Below are 26657 nucleotides of genomic sequence, written 5' to 3' on the forward strand. Positions count from 1 at the left end.
AATGGATTATAAAAATATAGTTTAGTTATTACAAAAAAGGCACAAAATTGAATCAAAGATACAAAAGTGATGATTAAATTGAATCAAGGAGACATATACGAGAACTAAATTGAAATAAAAACAATGACATTTGGCATATGTGACATTGTCTTGCCATGTAGCACTAACATTGCATGTCACACTAAGGACTTAACACCTGACAACAAAAAATTTTGCAAAAAAAATTAAAATAAAAAAATCAGAGGTTGACAGTGGTGTGTCATTAATGTCGTTAATAATTTTTTTTGAAAGAGACCTAATAAGTAAATGTTTGACATGTTTAATTTTTAATTCTTATAAAAGAGATAAGTATTTTAAATTTATAGATTACATAATTAGTTATACAAAATTATTGTATTCATGCTAGGAGTGTCAAAATCGATCAATCCATATTACAATTAACTTATCCATTCTTGTAGGATTGAGATATGTTGATCTCCATGAGAAACACTCCTAAATATCTTCTCTACTTTAAGTTTGTGATGTTCTCCTCACTAACTAACATAGTTTGAAATGTAGTAAGGATATCATCATTGACGTCTAAATGAAGGTGTCTACAAAGACACTAGTATGCTCAAGTCAGATATGTATGTAAGACAAAATGAATTGATTGACGCGTCAACTTTATTTTTTTAATTTGTTATATATATATATATATATATATATATATATATATATATATATATATATATATATATATATATATATATATATATATATATATATATATATATATATATATATATATATATATATATATATATATATATTAGTTAACCTTACTAGATAACATTTTTATTTGTAAACTTTTTAATACATTAGTTAATCTTTCCAGATAAATTAAAATAATAATTACCTGTACATCTTAAATTAGTTCATTATATATAAACTTACACTAACATGTACTGTTCATAGGACAGAACAAATTAAAGTGGATTAATAAACTGAAAACACACTTCAATAAATTTTGGTAGATTAGCGAGCAGACCGCGAGCAAGGACCCATTTATAATTAATTTGAGAAATACATGTAATTTATTAAGTTTTACAGCACGTTTTATTAAGTTTTTGGTAGTAATTAACATTGATTACTAAATTCAATTTGGACATATTTTGTCATCTTACTATAAGTTAATATAAATGTATATTTTAGTTGTTAAAATGAAATTAATTTTTATTTATATAGGTTGGATATTGTCTTCATATACAATTTGGATATTTTAAATTTGCACACTGAAATGAATAAAGTAACAAAAGTTGGAATATTTTTTATGATAATTTATTGGAAGAATTAAACTTACATGTTTATCTAAATATATTATTGGTCACCAATGAAAATTAAAATTGCAATATAAAATTATGTATTGTAATGACATTAATATTCTTCATTATGAATTAGATATTTGATTAAGGAGGTGTTCCTAACGAAGAAACAAATTATCAATATTAAGCACCGCATTAGAATATATATTTTTTTTCATTATGTCTATTTTTCTATTTTAGAACAAATGACAATGTAATGAGTTACTAATTTTAACTTTTAGGCTTTGTCATTTACATTATTTGATATTAAAATTGTAGACTTAATTCTTTGTTCCTTTAATGAATAATATATGAAAATTTTAAATACCACAAATTTAAAATTCTTATCATTTAAATTTTTTTTTTATTTCAGGATTTATGTATTATTAAAAAATATGAAACAAATCAATCAGGAATCTCAATGAAAAATATTTAAACTTGATTGAAGACATAATGGGGTTATTGGGGAACAAGAGTTTCAAACCCCAGGCAGTAACAAGGGTTTCAAATCTCATGCAGTAGTGGGGGTTTCAAATCCTAAATAGTAAAATAACTCATACTTAGTTTTACACTACAAGAAAAACCATTATTACCGACGGTCAAAATCGGTCGGTAATGGCCAAAATCCGTCGCTAAATCAACATTACCGACGGATCATCGACGGTCAAAAATTCGTCGGTAAAATGCTTGTCTGTAAAATTTTACCGACGAAAATCATGTTCCGTCGGTAATTACCGACGGAAAATCCGTCGGTAATTACCGACGGAAAATCCGTCGGTAAATCTGTCGGTAATTACAGACGGAAAAATCCGTCGGTAAAATCCGTCGGTAATTACCGACGAAAAATATCCGTCGGTAATTACCGACCTAAATATCCGTCGGTAATTACCAAAAATCCGTCGGTAAATTAGTTACACTATTCATCTTCTTCCTCCTCCCTCTTTCAATTTTTTTTTCGTTTTTTTTTCGTGGTCGCCGTCAATGTCGCCGCCGTCGTCACCGTCGCCGCCGCCGCCGTCGCTGCCGTCGCCGCCGTCGCCGTCGCCGCCGCCGCCGTCGCTGCCGTCGCCGCCGTCGCCGCCGCCGCCGCCATTGTCATCTTCTTCCTCTTTCTTCTTCTTCTTCTCCTTCTTCTCCTTCATCTTCTCCTTCTTCCTCTTCTTCTTCTCCTTCTTCCTCTCTTCTTCTTCTTCTTCTCCTTCTTTTCTTCTCCTTCTTCTTCTCTTTCTCCTTCTTTTTCTTCTTCTTCTCCTTCTTCTCTTCTTCTTCTTCTCTTCTTCTTCTTCTCTTCTTCTTTTTCTTCTCCTTCTTTTTCTTATTTTCTTCTTCTCCTCGTCTTCTTATAAGGTGAGATTTGGGCGTGAAAATTCCCGCTTCTTTTACCGACGGATAAATCCGTCGGTAATTCAAATTAGGACAAAAAATTTCCCGCTTCTTTTACCGACGGATTTTTCCGTCGGTAAATCCGTCGGTAATTCAAATTTGGGCGGGAAATTTCCCGCTTCTTTTACCGACGGAAAAATCCGTCGGTAAATTTGTCGGTAAAAAAAATTTGAATTATCGACGGATTTTACCGACAGATTTTTCTGTCGGTAAATGAAATTTTTTTTTTACCGACGGAAAAATCCGTCGGTAATTAAAATTTGAGAATCCGTCGGTAAAATCCGTCGGTAATTCAAATTTACCGACAGAAATATATCCGTCGGTAAAATTCCGTCGGTAATTTCAATTTTTTTTGTAGTGTTAATTTTATAAAAAATGGATTAAAAAATATTTTAATTATTAAAAAAAATTGGGACAAAATTGAGTGACAAACATATAAGTAAGGACTAAATTGTATGACGAAGACATATATGAGAACTAAATTGAAATCAAGACAATGATATTTGATAATACATTGACACGTCATTGTCCTGACATTGACAATGCCACATGTTACACCGACAATGCCACATGTCATATTAGGGACCTGATACGTCGTAACAAATGTTTTTGCAAAAGAAAAAAAAACACAAATTAACACGTGACATGCTAATAACGGCGTTAGTAATTTCTATCAGAAAGAGACCTAATTGAGACATTTTTCTGAAAGTTGGTATGCAATTGGCACTTCTTTAAAAGCAGAAACCATAGTAACACACCTCTAATAAGGTAGGGACCATCAGAGTAATTAAATTTATTAATTAATAACATAAAAATAATAATTTCATAACTAAAACAACTATTTCATAACAATATTAAAATAATATAATAATATCAATGAGTTAAGTGAAGTTATAATCTAATTACATGTTTAAATATATTTAATAATTTTAAGGGAAATGATATTTTAACAATCCATTTTTAACAACTTCTCTCACTGCCTGACGTGGCAGTGAGAGAGTGCTTTTTTTCTTTTTTCTTTAAAAAATCCACATAAGGCATAGTTGAGTACGAGAGAGAAGCTGTAGGAGTTATACAGCTGAGAAAAGCAAGTGAGATAGAGAAGCGGTGGTTAAAGGAGTTACACAAGTGAGAGAAGCGAGATAGAGTTACAGAAAGTGCAGTGAAATTGGTTTGATAAATGGTGGTGAGCAGTTTGTGATTTCTCCATCTCCATGTTTGATTTTCCTTCTTGCCCACTGTTTTTTCGTCCTCCATCTCCTCTCCAAAGTGTATTATTCGTCAGTCCTGTAATTTTGTTTTTCATCTATGCCCATTTTTTTCTTCTTCCTTCATTGTCGAAGTTTCTTGTTCCTCCGTTTTGGAAGATATTTTCTTAGTGGGTTCGTCATTTCCCTTTTCCCTTTCCCTTTTAGTGGAGCACAAAAAGTTTTGGGTTAACCCATTGCAAGAATTTTTTGTCTTCGTTGATGTTTGTGGAAATGAGTGATTTTTGTTTCTGTTTTTGGTTAATATATGATAAAGTTTAGATTATTTTTTTTTAAAACAGTGTTGTTGAAGAGCGGATTGCTGATCAACATTGGTGTTTTTGGTTTTGTTGTGGTCTACATTGGTGAAGAGGCACTAACCAAACATGTTAAATTCTCAAAATTTAAGTTCTAGTACCTTTATGTGGGTGAGGGAAAACAATGTAATGCAGAAAATTTTAGGTTCGCACTTACAATAACACAACTTTGCACTTAAACTAGAAGTTTTTCATATCCAATAAATTATAAACAATCTCCAAAATTTATAAACATTATTCCTTATCAATTAGTGTGAGTTAACTTTATTAATGAAGTGTATAATTTACTCACGCCACCAAACTGGATACTTTCATCCAAGCTAACAAGTGGAAATATTTGGTTCAAATCATATAACGCAGGTTAGCAAAAGGGGACTCCTAGGTTGACACTTAAATTTTGGATCACTTGTCACACCACCACCTATTGAAATGAGTTCATGTTATACCAACACACCTCATCCACGAACCAAACATGTTAAATTCTCAAAATTTAAGGGCTACTACTTTGATGTGGGTGAGGGAAAACAATGTTTCGCAGAAAAGTACAGGTTCGCATTTACGATAACATAACTTTGCACTTAAAGTGAAAGTTTTTCATATTCAATAAGTTTAAAACAATCTGCAAAATTTATAAACAGTATTCCTTATCAATTGGTGTGAGTTAATTTTATTAATGAAGTTTATAATTTACTCACGCCACCAAACAGGATACTTATCATCCAAGTTAACAAGTGGAAACATTTTGTTCAAATCATATAATGCAGGTTAGCAGAAGGGGACTCTTGGGTTGGCACTTAAATCCTGGATCACTTGTCACATCACCACCTATTGAAATGGGTTCATGTTATACCAACCCACCTAATCCATGAATCAAACATGTTAAATTCTCAAAACTTAAGGGCTACTACTTTTATTTGGGTGAGAGAAAACAATGTAATGGAGAAAAGTTCAGTTTCGCACTTATAGTAACACAACTTTGCACTTAAACTGGAAGTTTTTCATATTCAATAAGTTTAAAAATATCTGCAAAATTTATCGTTAAAACTTCCTCTAACGTCACTTAATTAACAAACTTTATAAATTATTGATGCCACCAAGGGGTCTGTCAGAAGGATACTTATAATCAAACTCAACCAAGGAAAAGGTTTTGTTCAAATCATTTAGCGTAGGTTAGCAGAACCCAAGTCATTGCTTTGCACTTACATGTGGGATAACGACTAACAAAACCATTTCTTTAAATGGGTACACCTTATTCCAACCCACTTCAACCATGATGCAGGCATGTTAAATTCTAAAAACGTAATGGCTAATACACAGACCACGGTGAGGGATAACAAAGTTATGCAGAAAACATTCAGGTTCGCACTTATGAAACCCCTGCTTCACACATAAACTGGAAACTTTTAATAATCTATATTAAATTTATGGGCATAAAATGTTTCCACTTGTTGGCTTGAATGATAAGTATCCCGTTTGGTGGCATGAGTAAATTATATACTTCATTAATGAAGTTAACTCACACCAATTGATAAGGAATAATGTTTATAAATTTTGGAGATTGTTTATAATTGATTGGATATGAAAAACTTCCAGTTTAAGTGCAAAGTTGTGTTATTGTAAGTGTGAACCTATATTTTTCTGCATTACATTGTTTTCCCTCACCCACATAAAGGTAGTAGCACTTAAATTTTGAGAATTTCACATGTTTGGTTTGTGCCTCTTCACCAATGTAGACCACAACAAAACCAAAAATACCAATGCTGCTCAGCAATTCGCTCTTCAACAACACTGTTTTAAAAAAAAAATCTAATTTTTATCATATATTAACCAAAAACAGAAACAAAAATCACTCATTTCCACAAACATCAGCGAAGACACAATTTCTTGCAATGGGTTAACCCAAAACTTGTTGTGCTCCACCAAAAGGGAAAGGGAAAAGGGAAATGACGAACCCACTAAGAAAATATCTTCCAAAACGGAGGAACAACAAACTTCGACAATGAAGGAAAAAGAAAACAACGGACATGGACGAAGAACAACATTTCAGGACTGACGAACAATACACTTCAGAGAGGAGATGGAGGACGAAAAAACAGTGGGCAAGGAGGAAAACCAAACATGGAGATGGAGAAATCACAAACTGCTCACCACCACTTCTCAAACCAATTTCACTACGCTCTCTGTAACTTCTTTCTCGCTTCTCTCACTTGTGTAACTCCTTCAACCACCGCTTCTCTTTCTCACTTGTTTTTCTCAGTTGTATAACTCCTTCAGCTTCTTTCTCGTACTCAACCATGCCTTACGTGGATTTTTTAAAGAAAAAAGAAAAAAGCACTCTCTCACTGCCAAGTCAGGTGGTGAGAGAAGTTGCTAAAAATGGGTTGTTAAAATATTATTTTTCTAATTTTAATAAAAATGTTGATCCAAAAAGAAAGTTTAAGAGTGTATATGTATAATAACTTCATACAATTGTGCTGTTGAAAAAGAAAATTCTTACAATTGAGGAACATGTCTCAGTACAAATTAAAATCTTCCAAAATATAAATCTATTTATCAATTGAATATAGTTTCCAATTGTATCAACAAGCTAGGTATCAATTTTATATAACAATCACAACAAATATGAAATAAACGAAACTAATCAAACAATCAACAAATAACAATTACTACTTGTTCAAAGAGAAGATGTAAAAGGAACTTTGGTGGAAGGTAACCATGTGTTTCCTGCAATGAAATTAGCAACAGTGAACTTTGAAGCCTCAGAAGCCATAGTTATCACACGATAACCTTTCCATTTAACCCTTCTAGCAGTAGAAGAACCTGGACCAGTGTTCATGTACTCTCCATAGTATAATGTGTTCAATGCAAAGTCACCACTCCATTCTAACCAACCTGCTGGATTGATCAAACCATCAAGATAAGTCTTCATGAAAACTGTTCTAGAATACTGCTTCCAAGGTCTTCCAAGATAAGTCTTAACAGAGTTTTGGACTGCTTTCAAATCTGAAGCAGCTGTGACTCTAGAATTGTGAATCGAAATTCCAGTGTTTTGGTTGGGATCGGTTCGACCTTGGGCGGTGATGGTGTTCACTTTGTTGGGAGGATTTCTCGCAAATATGTTACAATTTTGGAACACAACAGCAGCATTGCCGAATATGAAATCCACTGTACCATAAATGTTACATTCTCTGTAGAATTGTCTGTCGGAATGAACATATAATGTATCTTGATAACCTTCAAAACTGCATCTGTAGAACACTGATAAGTCTGATCCAGAACGCAATGCTACAGCTTGGTGATTTGCTGCACCAGCAGTGTTTCTAAACGTGATGTCTTGTGCTATAAATCCATCTCCAACAACAGCTGCAAAATTTATATACATTTTATTAAATGCTTAGTCCTTGCATAACTCAATTTTTATTTGTCTTCAAACAACAAGAATAACTAAGAAAAATGTTTTGTTTTAGCTTACCAACAGTGGCTGAACGAAAGGTTGTGGTGCCTCCTCCAACACTTTTGCTACCTGTGATTATAGTTTTTCCAATTCCATCTCCCACCAACATTATATTCTTTGCTTTTATCTCAACTTGTTCATTGTACACTCCACTCTTCACATATATCACATACCTTCCACTGCTACTTTTTGGTGCAGCATTTATGGCTGCACTCACCGTTGTGTACTTTCCAGACCCATCTTTTGCCACCACTACACTGGCCCTAGAAGCTGGAGAAGAAGATTGCAACAATTTCCTATCACCTGGCTTCACCCATGTTGGAAACCCATCTTTGTAACTGGGTTCTTCGTATTGAACTTTGTTTAGTGCCAAAGTGTTGCTCAGTAACTTGGTGACATTGTTGGACATAAAAGGAAGAACATAGTCTTGAACCCCAAGATCGTAGAACCCAGCTTTGCATGTCTCGAGGTTAGTGAGAGCTGTGCTGAGCCATGTTTGGGCATCAACTTGGGAGCACTTGGTGTTAGGGTCCAAGGTTTCGTTGAGTTTACGAATGGTTTGCTCATAAAGCTCAACACAATCAGCCCAAGCAGCTGTTTCACGAGGGTTTCTGCACTTTGAACCAAGCGAGAGGGTGTTTGCATGGCCTTTGAGAGCACGATCTTGGGCAAGTTTCAACGAAAGCTCGAAGAAATCAGATTTCTGCTTGATGGGTTTGTACTGATAAGTGGGGTTATTGGCTAAGAAATACTCACATGGTTGAGGGTTTGGGGTTTGGTTGCACCAAAGTTTAAGGTCATTCCATGAATAACACGAAGCAAAAGAGAATAGTAAGAAAGGAATGAACAGTGGTAGGAGCAAACGAAAACCTGCCATGGCTTCTGGTTAATTAACCTGCTATGGCTTTAGCAACAATAATACTTTGAAAGCTGAATGAATGATGATTAATATAAGTGAGAGAAGGATCACTTAATTTGATTGAATGTAAGTGGAATGTGTCTTATGTCTTAATCTTGGGTCTTTATATAGAGAAAAGTGAAAAGGGTAATGTTGAAAGGAAAATTCCAAGGAACACTTTCTAGCCATCATGCGTGTGGTTCAACTTTGATTTCTGCATTTTATTTTAAGGTTTGCTTGTAGCTTTTTGCTTCTCCTTGGCCATGCATGCATGTTCTTTTGCTAAAACTAATTAATTAATTAAGTAATTAAATATACAAAGCGCTGTCAGATTAGTTTTATGCAGAACATATCAGCATCGATGTTGTTAGCATAATGATTAGAAAAAAAAAAAAAATATGACTTATGCATTCATGTGTTGACTTTCAATCTGCGAATAGTGTTTGACTTGAGAATATTTTAGCAGCCAAATAAAACGCGTCGTTTTGTTACGTGCTGTCTTTTATGAAGGGTGGCTAATAGTTTTGGACATGGTCGTTATCATCGACATTGTACAAGGATTGGCACATAGGTTTGCAATATCTTAACAATGACTATGAGAAGAACTACAATATCAGCGGATGATATGCATGTTGTAAGTCTGTTTATTATTAGAAAAATTAGTATATCAAATACTAATATATATATATATATATATATATATATATATATATATATATATATATATATATATATATATATATACCCACACGTGTGTTTTTGTATAGCTACATAAAAGTACTAGAAAACATTGCAAAGGGGTTCCTTAATTTTTGTTTAACTGTTGTGGAAGAAAAAACTGGTATAGCAGAACCAGTGAGCTATTGATGCATTGATGGATTAATTGTGAAGTAATTTGCAGTGAACTGCACATGGTGTTTTACTGGAGGAACGAGGGTTTCAAATGTCAATAAACAACTTGGATAATGAAAACTTTCAAGGAACATATGGTATTTTTGGCTTACTTAACAAAGAAAGACTTTTGTTTGCGTTTGTAATTGTTTTAATTGAATTTATTTAGTTTGTGTTTGGAGAGAAAATTTCACCATTTTTGAAAATTTTAAATATATTAAATTTGATTGTTTTAATTTTAAAAAGTTTAACCTTTTGAATATTTTGTTTTTATAATTCTATAATTTCTGTACAAAAATTAAAATATACTGAATTTGAATTGTATTTATTTTAAAATGATTAAATATTTAAGTTTAATTTTTATAAGACAATTTAAAATGATTAAAATATTAGATGTTTTTGGATGAAATATTTCAATTATCACCAAATAATTACTATAAATGAAAAAAAAATCAGTTAGCACAGAAAGAAAATAGTTTAATCAATATCTGTTAAAAAATATCTCACAAATATCAATCCTAAATAATTATGATATACGTTGATAGATATCAATAATTTCAACTGGAAAATAATTTATAACAATGTCAACTAGAAAAAATTAGGATTATGATAGTTTCATATATTTTTTTTACAAACTTTTAACAAAATTTCTTTTTCAAACCACACCAAATCTTTATCTTTCATTTTCAAGCTACATCAAATATTATTTTTATTCAATAAAATAATAAATATTGTCACGTTAACATTGTCAAAAATTTATCAAAAAAATAATTTTCCGATAAATAATCATAACTAACATCAATTGAAAATAGTTTTTGTCAATATTCGTTGAAAAAACTTTAATTAAATTTGGTTGAGAAATAATTCTAATATATGATTTTATCTACATTGATAGAAAACAATACTAAATAGCATCGATAGAAAAGAATTATCAATGCTAATTGAAAAACTTATATTTAACACCAACATCGTTGTGTTAACAATAAACAGAAAAACGGTAACTAACATGAAATTACAAGTGAGTTTTGTTGAGAATAAAGAGAATAGGAATTGAGATTAATCTTCCTTGTGTATAAATCACACATAGATAATCTATTTATAATAAAGAGAGGTACAAGTAAAAAAGAGTAACTGAAAATAAAAAGATTAAATAGAAGATATTGTTTGATATTGTGGTTATCAATATCTAACAATATCTTAATAATATCAAACAATATCTAACACTCCCCCTCAAGCTGGAGCATACAAATCGTATGTGTCAAGCTTGTTACAAATATAATCAATTCTAGGCCCCCCGTAAAGATTTAGTAAAAATATATGCTAACTGATCACTTGAGTTAACAAACTCAGTCTTGATGTCTCCAGACATAACCTTTTCTCGAACGAAATGACAATCAATCTCAATGTGTTTGGTCCTCTCATGAAAGACATGATTAGAGTTAATATGAAGAGCAGCCTGATTGTCACACACAAATGTCATTTGAGTAACATCTCCAAATTGTAACTCTTGAAGCAATTGCTTGAGCCAAACAAGTTCACAGGCAGTTGAGGCCATAGCTCTATATTCTGCTTCTGCACTAGATCTTGCTACAACACTCTGTTTCTTACTTTTCCACGAGATCAAGTTACCACCAATGGAGACACAATACCCAGATATAGATCTTCTATCAGAGGGAGATCCTGCCCAATCAGCATCTGAATAGCAAACAACTCTTGTATGGTTATTAGAACCATATAACAATCCTTTTCCAGGATATTTTTTAATATACTTCAAGATGCGAATGACTACATTCCAATTATCTTCACATGGAGAATTAAGAAATTGGCTTACCACACTGACTGCAAAGGAAATGTCAAGATGAGTAACGGTAAGATAATTCAATTTCCCAACCAATCGTCTATACTGTTTAGGATCAGATATAGGCTCCCCCTGATTTGGTAGAAGTTTAGTATTGGGATCATGGTTGTATCAACAGACTTTGAACTCATCAACCCAGTTTCCTCCAGAATATCCATGGCATACTTTCTCTGAGATATAACAATACCATCATTAGACTGTGCCACCTCAATACCCAAGAAATATATGAGTTTTCCTGGATCTTTGGTCTGAAAATGGTGACAAAAATGTTGTTTCAACTGAGAGATGCCATGGTTGTTACTCCTTGTAAGAACGATGTCATCAACATATACTATCAAGTAAACACATCCAGCACTCGAGTGTTGATAAAAGACAGAATGATCTGCTTCGCACCGAGTCATACCAAATTGCTGAACAACATTGCTAAACTTTCCAAACCAAGCCCTAGGAGATTGTTTTAGGCCATATAGGGATTTGCGAAGACGACATACCGTCCCAGAAGACTCCCCTTGAGCAACAAATCCAGGAGGTTGCTCCATATAGATTTCTTCTTGCAAATCACCATTGAGGAAAGCATTTTTAACATCTAGTTGATAAAAAGGCCATTGTTGAAGAGCAGCCATGGCGATAAATAAACGAACAGAAGCCATCTTTGCCACGGGGGAAAAAGTATCTCCATAATCCAACCCAAAAATTTGAGTATAACCTTTGGCCACAAGATGAGCTTTGAGGCGATCAATAGTACCATCAGGTCCAACTTTGATAGCAAACACCCACCTACAACCAACAACAGATTTCCCAGACGGCAACGAGACCAATTCCCAAGTTCCACTGTTATGAAGAGCACTTAATTCATCTGTCATGGCCTGACGCCAACCAGGATGGGCTAAAGCGTCACAAACAGTTTTTGGAATGGTCACAGAAGAAAGAGAGGAAAGACATGTATAAAAAAGTAATGACAATCGATGATAACTCAAAGCAATATAATCGGGAGAGGGATTACGAGTAGAACGCATACCTTTTCGGAGGGCAATGGGAAGGTCAGACTCAGGTGTCAGAGCCGGAGGAGACAGAGTAGTTGGCACTGGAGTGGAGTCACATGGTGGTGGTTGTGATCGATTACGGCGACTATAAACCTGAAGAGGTGGTGGAGGAGCATGTGACTGTGGAGCAGGAACCAAGGGTGAAGAAGACACAGTAAGAGGGTTACAAACAATAGGAACATTAAATGTATTATAAGAGTTGTCTGGATTAGATGGAGTCAAAGGTGAATATGGACTCTTAAAATAAAGGGAGAACTCATTAAAGGTGACATCTACAGACACAAAATAACGGTTAAGAAAAGGAGAAAAATATTTGTATCCTCTTTGTGATCTTGTGAACCCTAAGAAAACACAATTATGTGATCTAGGAGAAAGCTTGTCAAGACCAGGACTAAAATTATGAACAAAACATGTAGATCCGAAAACTCTTAAAGGTAAAGGATGAAGAGGTTCATGATGGAATAAAATGGAATGAGGTATGTTATTCTTTAAAACCAAAGAAGACATACGATTAATGAGATAACAGGCAGTAAGAATGGCATCACCCCAGAAATGTTTAGGAACCTCGCCATGAATTAAAAGAGTGCGAGTGGTTTCCATAAGATGTCTAATTTTCCGTTCAGCGATACCATTTTGTTGAGGTGTATAAGCACAAGAAGTTTGATGCAGAATGCCGTGAGAAGCCATAAATTGTTTGAAAGAATGAGAAAGATATTCACGGCCATTATCACTACGCAAAACTCTAATAGAAACACCGAACTGAGTTTTAATTTCATTAAAAAAAGATTGAAAGATATGAAATAATTTCAAACGATGTTTCATTACAAATAACCAAGTGCATCTGGAATAATCATTAATAAAAGTAACAGTATTGAAAACCTAAAGTAGACTTAACGCGGCTAGGACCCCAAATGTTAGAGTGAACCAAGACAAAAGGGGACGAAGCATCACGTGTGACACTACGAGGAAAAGAAGTATGAGTATGCTTGCCTAATTGACACGACTCACAATCCAAACGAGACAACTTGGACAAGGCAGGGACAAGCTGTTGCAACTTGGCAAGGCTTGGATGACCTAATTGAGCATGAATAAGAGAGGGAGACTCCATAACTGCACCAACGTGTGTAGAGAGACGGAGATGATAAAGACCATGAGACTCATATCCTGTGCCAATCACCTGTTTCGAACTCCGGTCCTGTAAACAAACAGAATTGTTGGTAAAAGAAACAACACAATCAAGAGAACGAGTTAGGCGACTGATGGACAACAGGTTAAAAGGAGACCTAGGGACATAAAGAACATTATCAATGGTTAAAAAAGAAAAAAGTTTAACAATGCCAACACCATGAGATGAGACTCTAGAACCATCGGCCAGTGTAACAGAAGGTAAAGGATTAGTAGAGGATAAAGAAGAGAACAAAGATTTGTTACCTGTAATATGATCGGTGGCTCCTGAATCAAAAACCCAAGGACCAGAAGAAGAAGATTGAGTCAGACCAACAAAAGATGTACCTGTGTGAGCAACAGATGCAGTGGAACTAGAAAACTGTTGATCCTTATACCATTTGAGAAATTTGTTGAACATAACAAGTATATCGGATGAAACAGAAGAGATTTCATAACTGAAAGAGGCAGCGGAAGACGCCATGGAGGAACTGGAAGAGACGCGGCTTCGAATTTCTTTATTCTCAACATGGTATCTAGAGCTTAAGGTTTTTTTTTTTTCGCTACTGCTGCCTCCGCCTCTGCCGCCACCGCCGCTGCTGCCACCAGAGCCGTCGGCACCACTGCCGGAGCCGTCGCCGAAGCCGTCGTCGGAGCCGCTACCAAAGCCGCCTCCAGAGCCACTGCCGAAGCCGCCACCACCGTCACCGTCGAGTCGTCGTCAGAGTGTTAATTCCGACCGGCGACCATACAGCTCTGATACCATGTTGAGAATAAAGAAAATAGGGATTGAGATTAATTCCCTTGTGTATAAACCACACATAGGGTAATCTATTTATAATAGAGAGAGGTACAAGTAAAAAGAGTAACTGAAAATAAAAAGATTAAATAAAAGATATTGTTTGATATTGTGATTATCAATATCTAACAATATCTTAATAATATCAAACAATATCTAACAAGTTTAAAAAAGGAGATTTAGTATAGTACTAAAGACTTTTCTCCAAGCTTATCAACATAGTTGAGTACATAATATGATACTAACATCTAATAATCATAAAAGGTTTCCAAAATATTTTTGCAAGATAAATGTATGATAGAAATAGAGTAGAAACTTATTTTTTATTCTAGTTTACTCAATCTAAACTACGTCCAATTATCTTATAAGAAATTCTTTAAGAGCTTTCTTATAATCAAACAGATTTCACAAATATTCTCATTATGTCACATTCTAAACCCTAAACCAAAAGAACATTTAGAAATAAAACAAAGGAGATTGATTGCAAACCAGTTAACTTGTCACATTCTAACAATAGTTCAGTGGTAGTCACAATCTAAGGCCCCATTATATGACACAAACTTACATAGACTTAGACTCATTACTTAGAAATATAGATACAGATTATTGTCAGCTAGCTAGCTATCGAAAAGTGCTTATACCAGATGAGAACATGTAAAAGAGTTTGATTAAAATGTTAACCCTCTTAAAGTGATGAACTTCTCTTGTATCTCAGCTACACGTCGAACAGAAAAGGTTTTCTTCAGCTCCCATTCTGATTTTTCAGACAATCCTTGCTGAATCTCCCCAACAAGTTTCAGAATTGAGTTGGCAACACTAGCTTCCCCACAAGTCAGCTCAACTTTACGCTCTTGCAAGATTTCTAAGGCATCACATATCTCCTTTCGTTTTGACTGAAGTTTCTGAATTTGATCATCAATTTCTTGAACTGCTAAAGAGTTCTTTTCCATTTCAGAATGCATCTGAGCTACTTTGTCCTTGTAGTCACTTTTTAGACTCAGAACTTTGCATTTCTTGGCCTCCAAGTCACCCAAGAATCTGTCTGCTTTTTCTATGTTCTCTCTGGCCTCATGGAAAGCCACACTGGCTAAGGGAATTTCTTCCACCAATTTTAGCTTTGCTATCTGATCAGCACTGAGGGTATCATCTCTGCAGATTTTTGATGCAAGCATTGCAACTTCTATAACAGCATTGTTGCAAGAGACCAAAGAAGAGAAGTCTCCAGCAAGAAGGGAAGAAAGTTTCTTCTTGCAGCACTCTATGGTTTGATCATCCATAGTTTTGGTGGAAGGAGCCACATAATCTGATGAACTCTGAGAATTAGGCATAACAAGCATGTCCTCCAACTTATCAAGATAGTCCTCAAAATTCTCTAAAACAGTGGTCGCAATGGAATAATTCTCCCCAGATATCTGCATGCCAGATCCTTTTTCACAATCCATGTTGCCATAAAAAATCTCAGTTGCGTCAGTTTCCACCGCTTCATCGTCCAGAAGGCATAAATCAAGAATGTTATTTGCATCTTGATCAGGGGCTAAAGACTGACCAACATGAACACGTAGTCTGGAAGATTTCCTAGATGATTGACTGCAGATTTGTGTTCTTCGTTTTAACTTCCTCTGGGTGCTAATCTCTTCTGTGGTATCTTCTTCAATCTCCAGTGGCTTCACTGCAGGGGTAATAGGCGTAGATTGTACAGCTAGAAAAGATCATATATACATCATTTAGTAAGAAATATATAAAATGAATAAAGGAAACAAAAGTTGCTAGAATATATGCGGTAAAAGTCAAGTTCTTTAGTATCATATATATATATATAAGAGTATCCCAACTTATTTCACAAACTTGAGAAAAAATAGTCTTGATTTTCTCATTTCAGGACTAAAATGTTCATCTCATCGCCTTCACTTTGAAAGCTATTGAGAAAGACAACTGACTCACCACTACACATAAAAAATAAACAGAGGAAATAATCAGAAATATAAGTCATCACTAACATGTCATCCTATTAGTTTAGTACTATTACTCAGTTCCATACAAGAAGTATCAAGGAAGAGAGATCATCAACAGAAGACTAAAGAGGGTCTCTTGTGCAGGAAAAGTTATATTGCAAATCAAGGTAAAATGCAACCAATTACCAAAGCCAGGGAAAAATTGGATGAGAAAATAAACACCAGGTTGAAAAGAAAATTGCAAAGCTGTAATATGCAGAAAACCTTTTGTGGGGGTTTTCCCAGTTGAGGGTATCTGCCAGCTAAATAGATCAAAGAATGCTTCAATGCTCATGCTAGGAAAATTTGATTCTATGTATTTCTCAATATCAGGCTTGGTTCTCAAGCTATGTCTCTTGTTAGAAGGAGTCTGAAGAGATTTTGGCGGATAAAGGTGTCTATCTAGAAAATATCCAGCCTTGTTTGTCCTGCTCAACACTTTCCAGCCCCATATATCACCAGGATTTGGCCACCCTTCAGGTGCATATGGTAAACCTTCACCACTAGAATTAGGTGACACTGGATGAAGATCAAAGGCTTTATCCTCACAAGAATTGCCTGCAATTGGAGAGTCATTCTCCTTTTCATCCTGGCAACTACAATAACACAAGACAGTGTCAACTGCAGAATAGTATAATCATACACTCACTGCCATTTGTTTTTCAAATTTCAGCCAACTAATGCAGAGATTATCACAAAATACTGTGTATACAAAGGTAGAAAATTGTTGCTTACTTCATCCAGCACTTAAGAATTGAGCTAAATATATTAACCATGGCCTAACAGTTAAAAAAAGGTGAAAGAATAGCTTTTCAAACTTTCAAACTCCAACAAGACAAAATAAATTGTTGAAAGCCAACAATGTGAGAGATGTAAATGCAAAACAAATCAAGAGTTTTCAGCAATCACTTGGTAGGCACAACATTGTCTCACTTTCTTGTGTCATGCAGCATGTTCTGAGAATTAGAACAGTGGAGCCAGTGAACAAGGGTAATGTACAGTGTCCCTGTGATTAATTTAAACTATGATGTTTAAAACCAAACACTTTTTTGAAACGATGACAACAAAAGTCTAGTGGAAACATCTTTCAACAACTTCAACAACATTTGCATGACCCTTAAAACAAGAAAGTTTTCAATAATCAACATTTTTATATGTAGAAGCAGAGATATTTTCAAACATGGGTAACAACTTAAAGGGTAAGGTGTAAGATCTTCACAAGATCTCCCTAGAACACAAAGAAATTGATAACTAACCAAGCGATAATCAACCTGGTCAAAAGCCTCAGAAAATCCCCTTCTTGGTGCCCTGACAAAGTAGATTACTGTTTTGTCCAAAACACATTGGTATCGTTACTGATCAACAGGTTTTGTTAACCAAAATAATAAAAAGTTGATCTTCTTTAATCAAGAAGGAAAAATAATGGAACATTACCAAACATTAGAGAACAAAAATGAAGAGACGAAGAAGGAAGAGGAAAAAAGGTGAAAACTTACCTGATGGGAATGGAAGGGTATGATAGAGCCATGGAAAGAAGATGTTCCTGGCAGAGAGAAAGGATGACTGAATTAGAACAAATATTGTGTGCATGTGACAATATCATTATCTATGACTACACTGTTCCAACTTTTGAGAATTGTCTTAAGTCTTTTTAAAAAAAAATAAAATAATTAACACTGTACATGAGGTATTACGTGTCATTCTTTAATTTTTTTAAATTTTTTATTTTTTTTTTACAATATTTTTTTTTGCCTTATGTCAAGTCTTTGGTGTGCTAAACCCTAAACTCTAAACCCTAAACATATGACAATGTCAATGTCTTGACTTCAATGTCGTCCCCATATGTATCTCCTTGATTCAATTTCTTTAATTCAATTTTGTCCCAATTTTTTTTAATAATTAAAATATATTTTTTAATACACTTTTATAAGATTAAAACTAATTAAGTATAAACATTTTTACAAAATTAAGTACTTATATTTATATTAAAATTTAGTGATAAAAAATGTTATTCTAATAGAACAACCCAATTTTTTTTGTCAAAATAGAGTACTATTGTCTCTCTTCAATTTCATACCAATTTCATTATTTGTATAAATGTTATACTAATATTTTTTTATTGAAAATAACTTTTTAACATATTACATTATTGCATATTATTAACTCATGTTTTGTTAATTATTTTTTTTTAAAATAGAACAATATTGTCTCTCTCCGATCAGTACTTAATTTTGTAAAAATATTTATACTTAATTATTTTTAATCTTATAAATAATGGATTAAATATATATATTTTAATTATTAAAAAAATTGGGACAAAACTAATTAAAAAACACAAAAGTGGAGATTAAATTGAATCAAAAAGACACATATGAGAATTAAATTGAAATCAAGATACTGACATTGCCACGTGTCACACAAGGAACTTGACACGTGGCAACAATTTTTTTTGCAAAAAAAGAATTAAAAATTAAAGAAAATTAAAAAGAAATTAAAAAAATCTAAAAGAAAGACACTTTTTGAAAGTTGGAACGCAATTGACATATTTTAATAAACGAGTACTAAATTGACTCACCCGTGAGTATCATCCAAGTAATTAAACCTTTTATTGACTAACCTACATATTTTCTCGATAAAGATGCTTAATCCTTCACAAATTGTAAAATGGAAAATGTTTTTTTTAACCTGACAACTTATTTTTTTCATAAAATAAAACTTTTATATTTATAAAACAAATTAATGTAAAATAATTAAAGTTTTATTGGACGTCAAAATAATAATATCTTATAATAATCTTAGATTTTCAAAAATGATTTCCTAGGGTTTCAATTGATCAAATTGATCAAAGATTATTTTGAATGTGATTCAACCAATTTATCTCATAACTTATTAATGAAAATCTATGATGCACCGATAATTCAATATGTAATTTGGGTCATGTATCACTGTTCGCACATATATGTGTTTGATACTTTAGAATATTTTATCAATACTTATCAATGTAGTATATAATTTATAAAGTTGTAGTATATTACAAGAAAATCTAAGTAATGATCAATTTTAGTGACAAAAAATATTACTAACTATATAGTGACCAATTTAGATATCAATTTAAAAACTAAAAAATATTGTCAACAAAAATAGTTTCAAAACATTTTACAATTTGTCTTTAAATTGATAATTAAAATAGTTTCTATTAGGTATTAGTTTCTAAATTGGTCACTAATATTAGTTACTAAGGTTTTGACTACCAAAATAATTGATTTTTAAATTGGTCACTAGCATTAGTTACCAAGGTTTTGCTACCAAAATAATTGGTTTCTAATTAGAAAATTGGTCTCTAACATATTTTTGGTTACTAAAATCGATCATTATTTAAGAATTTTCTTGTAGTGGTACTTTTATGATGACAATAATTTATAATTATATTGACAATTAGTACATATAATTTTAATTTAGATTTACACAATAATAATCAAATATTTATATGTTTTTAAGAATTATTGTATAATTTTTAATATTCAAATATAAAGTATCTATCCCGTATTATATCTTATTATTTTCAAAATAAATGTATCGATGTATCGGATACCTGTCGTATATATGTATCAGATACATGTCGTATCCAATACACGTATAGTAAGATGAAAAAACATATGTTAACGTGTATTTACATTTTTTTATGATAATAAAAATAATAAAATTATTATTATTAATGTTATTATTCTAATCCTAAAATTAAAATATTTTTTTAATTTTGTAAATAACTTCTATTTATTTTGTAATAAAATATTAATTTTCAAAAAAGTCAAATAAAAAATTATTAAACTTAAAATATAATTACATAAAAAGGGAAAATATAACAAATTAATTTAATTTAAAAAACATTTATTTAAAAGGTAAAACTAGAACATAAACGTGGACGCTAAAATAAAAAATATTTTAATATATACCGGTAAAAATAGCAAAGACTAATAAAATTATTATTTTTATATTTATAAAAATAAGTATAGAAAATGATTAAAGTTAAAAAACGGTTAAATGCAAAAATTTAAAAAAAATTTAAAAAAATTATTTAAAATGATACTTAAAAGTAAAATTGAAAATTAAATATAAACACCAAATGATATTTTTTTTATATAATATATATATCCAAAAAACAAAATCTCTGATATAAATCTCAGTTTCATACTTACAAAATTTATTTCCTTTTAATTTATATATTTATTTAAAGTAATATGACTTTTGTGTTTTTTATTAACAACAAAAAAATATGTACAGTTTTAGAAAAATATACAGTATAAAAAGCTTCAAGTAAATAAAATTTTAACACGAATATGAAATCAATCCAACTAAATAATTTATTGATCCATTAAATGAAGATATCTCTTCTTGTATTTGATTGAACCACATTCAGACATTAAACAACAACAACCATGTACTAAAACAAAACAAAACTACAGTAAAATCAAAACAATACAAATAAGAAAACTTCAAAGACCAGAGGTAAAAGGCACAGTAGTTGCAGGTAACCAGGAGTTTCCAGCAATGAAATTCCCAACACTGAATTGTGAGGCTTCAGAAGCACTTGTGATAACATGATATCCCAACCATTTAACTCTGTTTGCTGTTGAAGAACCAGGTCCAGTGTTCATGTATTCTCCATAATACAAACTACTCAATGCAAAGTTACCACTCCATTCCAACCAACCCTCTCCATTGATCAAACTATCAAGATAACTCTTCATGAAAACTGTTCTTGAATACTGTTTCCAAGGCCTTCCAAGGTACGTCTTAACTGAGCTTTGAACAGGACTCAAATCTGAAGCAGCAGTTACCCTTGAATTGTGAATGGAAATGCCAGTGTTCTGGTTTGGATCGCTTCTTCCTTGAGCAGTGATTGTGTTGATTCTGTTTGGAGGGTTTCTTGCATATAGGTTACAGTTTTGGAACACCACAGCAGCATTGCCAAAGATGAAGTCAACTGTGCCATATATGTCACATTCTCTATAGAATTGTCTATCAGAATACACATATAATGTATCTTGATAACCTTCAAAACTGCATCTATAGAATACAGATAGGTCTGATCCAGAACGCAATGCAACAGCTTGGTGGTTTGCTGCACCAGCAGTGTTTCTAAACGTGATGTCTTGTGCTATGAATCCATCTCCAACAACAGCTGCAAAAGTTATATACACATGATATTAAGAAAGTGGTAAAAGAGACGAGTAACTAAGGAAAAGTTTTTTGTTTTTTCTTACCAACAGTGGCTGAACTAAAGGTTGTGGTGCCTCCTCCCACACTTTTGCTACCTGTGATTATGGTCTTTCCGATACCATCTCCCACCAGCATTATATTCTTTGCTTTTATCTCAACCTGTTCATTGTACACTCCACTCTTCACATATATCACATACCTTCCACCGCTACTCATTGGTGCAGCATTTATGGCTGCACTCACTGTTGTGTACTTTCCAGAACCATCTTTTGCCACAACTACGTTGGCCTTAGAAGCTGGAGAAGAAGCCTGCAACAATTTCCTATCACCTGGCTTCACCCATGTTGGAAACCCATCTCTGTAACTTGGTTCTTGATATTCAACCATGTTCAGAGCCAAAGTGTTGCTCAACAACTGGGTAACATTGTTGGACATGAAAGAGAGAACATAGTCTTGAACCCCAAGCTCGTAGAACCCAGCTTTGCATGTCTCAAGGTTAGTGAGAGCTGTGCTGAGCCATGTTTGAGTATCAACTTGGGAGCTCTTGGTGTTAGGGTCTAAGGTTTTGTTGACTTTAAGGATGGTTTGTTCATAAAGCTCAACACAATCTGTCCATGCAGCGGTTTCACGTGGATTACGGCATTTTGAAGCCAGTGAAAGAGTGTTTGCATGGGCTATAAGTGCCCGTTCTTGAACAAGTTGAAGTGAAAGTTGGAGAAAATCAGATTTTTGGTTGATTTCTTTGTTTCGTTGAGTGGGGCTATTGGTCAAGAAATACTCACATGGTTGAGGATTTGGGGTTTGGTTGCACCAAAGTTGAACATCATTCCCAGAATAACTAGAAACGAAAGAAGAAGAAAGTAAGAAAAAAACTAAGAGTGTGATGAACAAGTTAAAAGTTGACATGGTTTCTGGTTTATTATCCTTCTTTGGCTTTAATGGCTTACTGGGATAAAGATGGATTGTGTTTCATGTTGTATATTTGGTGTCCATTTATAGAGGAAAAAGCTTTGTGATTTTCCAAATCCTTTTTCTTAATTTCGTAGTTTGTGCTTGTGATTTTGACCTTCACCATGCATGCATGGGAAAGTCGCAGATGATCCAAATTAATTGTCTGTGTGTTAGATTCTACTGTAATGAAAATGGAATCTTCGGCCATTTTTCTCTTACTTAGTTTGTTCTTAAATGTTTTATTCATACTTATAACTATGAAGAACAAAACCATGGACAATTTTGTTGCCATATTTAGAACTGGAAAAAACATACTTTGACCCTCAAGTTGCAGCCTGTCATTGCCAAACAAAGAATCAATACCATAGATATTTCACAGCCACAAGAATAAATATTTTTAAAATATGAAATATAGTTTTAAAAATATATAAACTAACTTTATTTTAATATTCTAAATTAAAGTGTTAGAAAAAAGAAAATAAAAAAAATTATGAACTAAACTATGACAAAGGTTACTATTTTCGCTCAATCTTAAAATTAAGTTATTAAAAAAAAGTTATATTATTTAAATTTGAAAATGATTTTTTGATAAATATTTTATTCACAAAATAAATAGAGTAGTTTTTTTTATTTTATAGAAACTACAAAAATAAAATAATAAATTTTTATGATGATTTTTTATCAAAAATGATTGATTGTCAAAAGTTGATCGATCAAAATTTTATCAAAATATCATTTTCATTTAGATGAGTGTAAAAGTTGAAGAAAAATACATAACTGCCCATCATTCATTCTTGAAGTCAATCTTTTAAAATTACATAATTGTCCATAATTCAAATATTAGTTGTTAAACATTGTTGTTTTGATATTAAGAATGTATACAAAATAGATTAATAACTATATTATATTGTTAAAAAATGATAACACGTTTTATGTTCCTCTTTATTGTAAAAAAAATATGTGCATTGACATTTACAAAATACAATGTGCCTATAAAAGATAGTTGTACATCGTTACTATACGAATTTGTGTGTATGAATTTTAGTCGAAAGAAATGATAAATTATTTTAGTCATCACATTTTTGTGCATAATAAATGTAGTTAAAATAATTAAGTTTTACTTTAATTTTTAAAGAAAAAAATAGTTCAATTAAAAAATATATATAGAATAATTTTTAGATAAACTATTATTGATCTAGTTTAGTTTAATTTTCATATAATTTAAAGTAGGGCCGGGCAAAACTAGCTGAACTGCACTGCACAGTTAAAATCTGCAGAGAACTAAAAAATAATTTGTCTGAACTGAACTGAAAAGTAGTTCAGGCGAACTGAACTGAAAAATAGTTCAGACCAATTGAACTGAACTATTTTTTGTTATAAGAAACTGAATTGAAATGTACTTCATTGAACTGAAATATAAACTGAACTGTTATGAACTGAACTTTTTTTCCGAATTGCACTATTTTTGAACCGAACTACACTATATATTAGTGCTCTCGTCATCAGTATAAAAATATGAACGCCCTGCCTGCTTCACCACCACCTTGAAGAACCCATCCTTAAAGTGTTTAAAGGATCGGTAAACGCATATCCAATCTATTTATCCCTGGTCGACTTACGAGTGATAGCTAGGTTGTTGGACTCCTCGGCCGAGTATCGAAGAAATAAAGGAAAGAGTGTGGAGAAGGCTGTAAATACAAAGCTTTACACAGCATCCGAAATGCCTGCAAATATGCCCAACTATTCGGATACAGCTGAGCAGGAGCAACATTCACCAATCGCAATACTCCCATAGTGAAGTCGTCAAAAGGCAGCCTAATATACAACTGCGAAAAGTGACACATGTACACATAGAAAAATTCCTCAGTAGCCCCTTCTCGACCGTGACATACACAATCAATGGCATTGACCCTCTCCAAGGCCACAATATCCTTTCGTGCACCCCTCTCAAATACGGGAACGCAATTTAGCCACAACTTCAACAACCGCGACCACCGGAACAAAGAGTACTGTGTCCGCACTTCCTCAGCCACCCACTCATATCCTGCCTTTACCGGCCAGTTGCTCTGCGCCAACTCTTATGGTGGATCTTCCCTAACTTTGGTTGTCGTCTCCATAGGAATTATTCCCTAATCACCCAACTGACTCCTTTCACCACTCGTAGATTGACTACTTCCATCCTCCCCTGACCGATCACTCCCACTAGCCGGACTCGACAAAGAAACCCTATCACTAATACTAGACATACCTTTTCTTTTTGAACAACAAGAAGACGTTAGATACAAGGAACATATCGGACAAGATCTCACGCAGACAGATAGCTCCCCCCAAATTTCTTGCAAATGAACCAAAGTAAAATTTCCGTGTTTGTATTTATAACTAGCGTCTCAAACGTTTCAACTTTTCCCGCCAGAAATAACGATTAGACGAAGCGTCACAACGAGATGTGAAACGTCACAACACCCCAAACGGCGGCACCCCCATATTACACCTTTGACATCTGCCATCCTTTCACTTACTACCACCTCTTAAAACTTTAGCCTTAACACTGTTCATCACACTTAAAGACTAGGGGACTGGTGTACTACACCTAGGCGGACTAAGAAAACTACTCATACTTCCAATCCTTTGTCGTTATGCCTCCACTGACAAAGGCTGGGGGACTGGTGTATTGCACCTAGGTGGACTAACAAAAACGCACGACCAAGCCCAACTACACATAACCCCGAAAGCGAAATTATCAAGTGAGTAACCGGACAAACGTAATCGGCCTAGGTCGCCTACTTCAGAAAACAAGACGACATCTGTTGACCACTCCACGCTTAGAACATTACAAACAAAGCCCCTGGTACCAACAAACATTAACTAAGGGTCTAGGCCAGGCCCAAGCCCATCTAGGACTCGAACAATGGCCCAACCCACAAGAGGGGCAGACATAATTAATAACTCTATAAATACACGTGGACCCCAGCAATTAAGAGGTACGCTTTCATTAATTTCTTAATTAAGAGCTTTGACTTTCTGAGAATCTCTTTGCTGACTTTATCGTCGGAGCTCTCTCCGCAGGTAACCCCTCAAGGTCCAAAACGTGCACATCGACAGATGACATATGCAGACCGAAGAGGAGCCAACTCGAGAAATTGAGGATTGAGGTAAGGTGATATTTGTGTCCTTAACATCTCTCTTTTTTTTTTTCGCAGGAACAAAAATAATGCTAACTTTAAACTCTAATTAAATATTTCAAATATTTCAATATCAAGTAAAATCAAAAAGTTACATTTTATTCTAAGAAATAATAAATGAGAATAAAAATAATGAATTTGTATTTAGCATTTTTGTTTTAAAGAAAAACATGAAAGTAGGAAATAAGTACAAATTATAAGAAACTTGACAAAAATAAAATAAAATAAAAATCTTAATAAATATTTTTTTATTATATTTGATTTTATATTTTATTATTTATTAACATTATATATTTTATAAAAGCAATAAAAAATATTTTATTTAATTTCTATTAATTTTTAATATATGATAAATATAATTTAAAATTTTGCAAGAAAAAAAGTTGAATTTTTTTAACATATAATATAAAAACTTTTAAAATTGGGTCCATAAGACATTGTCCCTCTTATAGTCTGTTCACACTCCACCGCTTTAGAATTAATGCACAAATTTGTACAAACAAATAAAGTTTTAATCTCAATCATTATTAATTTCCTTTTAATCAAGTCTCTCTTAATAAATAGTGAAAAGGACAGTCACCCACCATAAATACACACCAATTTCAAAGTAATTTTAAGATACTGATTTATTCTTTTATATTATGCACATATACAAAAGCCTTAACTTTCTCTATATCTCCCGTTGCTTTTAGACATGATCTAATCATATAAAATAAATAGTTTAACTTGAACATTTTAAACTTTTTAAACATTATTTTCACTATCCATTATTTGATTTAATTTTTCTTTTCTCATAAACCTAATAAAATGGTTTTAAACTATCTATATATATATAAGCACATTTGTAAACTTTGTCTAAACTTTTTATTAAAAAAAAAAAAAAACTATATACTCCTCAAACATCACTTGTATTGCAGAA

The 26657-nt window shown here is 32.9% G+C and overlaps 4 protein-coding genes across 4 annotated transcripts; all 4 read right to left on the bottom strand.

The window, feature by feature from the left end:
* Window positions 1–6822: 6822 nt before the first annotated feature.
* Window positions 6823–8716, bottom strand: LOC114167482 (pectinesterase 2-like). Its single transcript, XM_028052572.2, has 2 exons — window positions 7760–8716; window positions 6823–7650 (listed from the first exon to the last, which is right to left on the bottom strand). Exons 1-2 carry the CDS (start codon window positions 8616–8618, stop codon window positions 6962–6964), a joined length of 1548 nt encoding a protein of 515 aa, XP_027908373.2. The 5' UTR covers window positions 8619–8716; the 3' UTR covers window positions 6823–6961.
* Window positions 8717–11369: 2653 nt separating this feature from the next.
* On the bottom strand, window positions 11370–14079 carry LOC146883273 (uncharacterized). Its single transcript, XM_085667496.1, has 3 exons — window positions 13765–14079; window positions 13440–13626; window positions 11370–12703 (listed from the first exon to the last, which is right to left on the bottom strand). Exons 1-3 carry the CDS (start codon window positions 14077–14079, stop codon window positions 11409–11411), a joined length of 1797 nt encoding a protein of 598 aa, XP_085523622.1. The 3' UTR covers window positions 11370–11408.
* A 778-nt stretch (window positions 14080–14857) lies between these two features.
* Window positions 14858–18000, bottom strand: LOC114167384 (uncharacterized). The gene is made up of 3 exons (XM_028052466.2): window positions 17882–18000; window positions 16611–16981; window positions 14858–16093 (listed from the first exon to the last, which is right to left on the bottom strand). The coding sequence occupies exons 1-3, from the start codon at window positions 17986–17988 to the stop codon at window positions 15063–15065; spliced, it is 1509 nt and encodes a 502-aa protein (XP_027908267.2). The 5' UTR covers window positions 17989–18000; the 3' UTR covers window positions 14858–15062.
* A 2781-nt stretch (window positions 18001–20781) lies between these two features.
* Window positions 20782–22548, bottom strand: LOC114165522 (pectinesterase 2-like). The gene is made up of 2 exons (XM_028050125.2): window positions 21650–22548; window positions 20782–21567 (listed from the first exon to the last, which is right to left on the bottom strand). Exons 1-2 carry the CDS (start codon window positions 22509–22511, stop codon window positions 20879–20881), a joined length of 1551 nt encoding a protein of 516 aa, XP_027905926.2. The 5' UTR covers window positions 22512–22548; the 3' UTR covers window positions 20782–20878.
* Between the last annotated feature and the right edge of the window lie 4109 nt (window positions 22549–26657).

This window comes from Vigna unguiculata, chromosome 10 (genome assembly GCF_037176805.1).
Source record: "Vigna unguiculata cultivar grain cowpea cultivar isolate G323 ecotype 2 chromosome 10, ASM3717680v1, whole genome shotgun sequence".
Classification (NCBI taxonomy): Eukaryota; Viridiplantae; Streptophyta; class Magnoliopsida; order Fabales; family Fabaceae; genus Vigna; species Vigna unguiculata.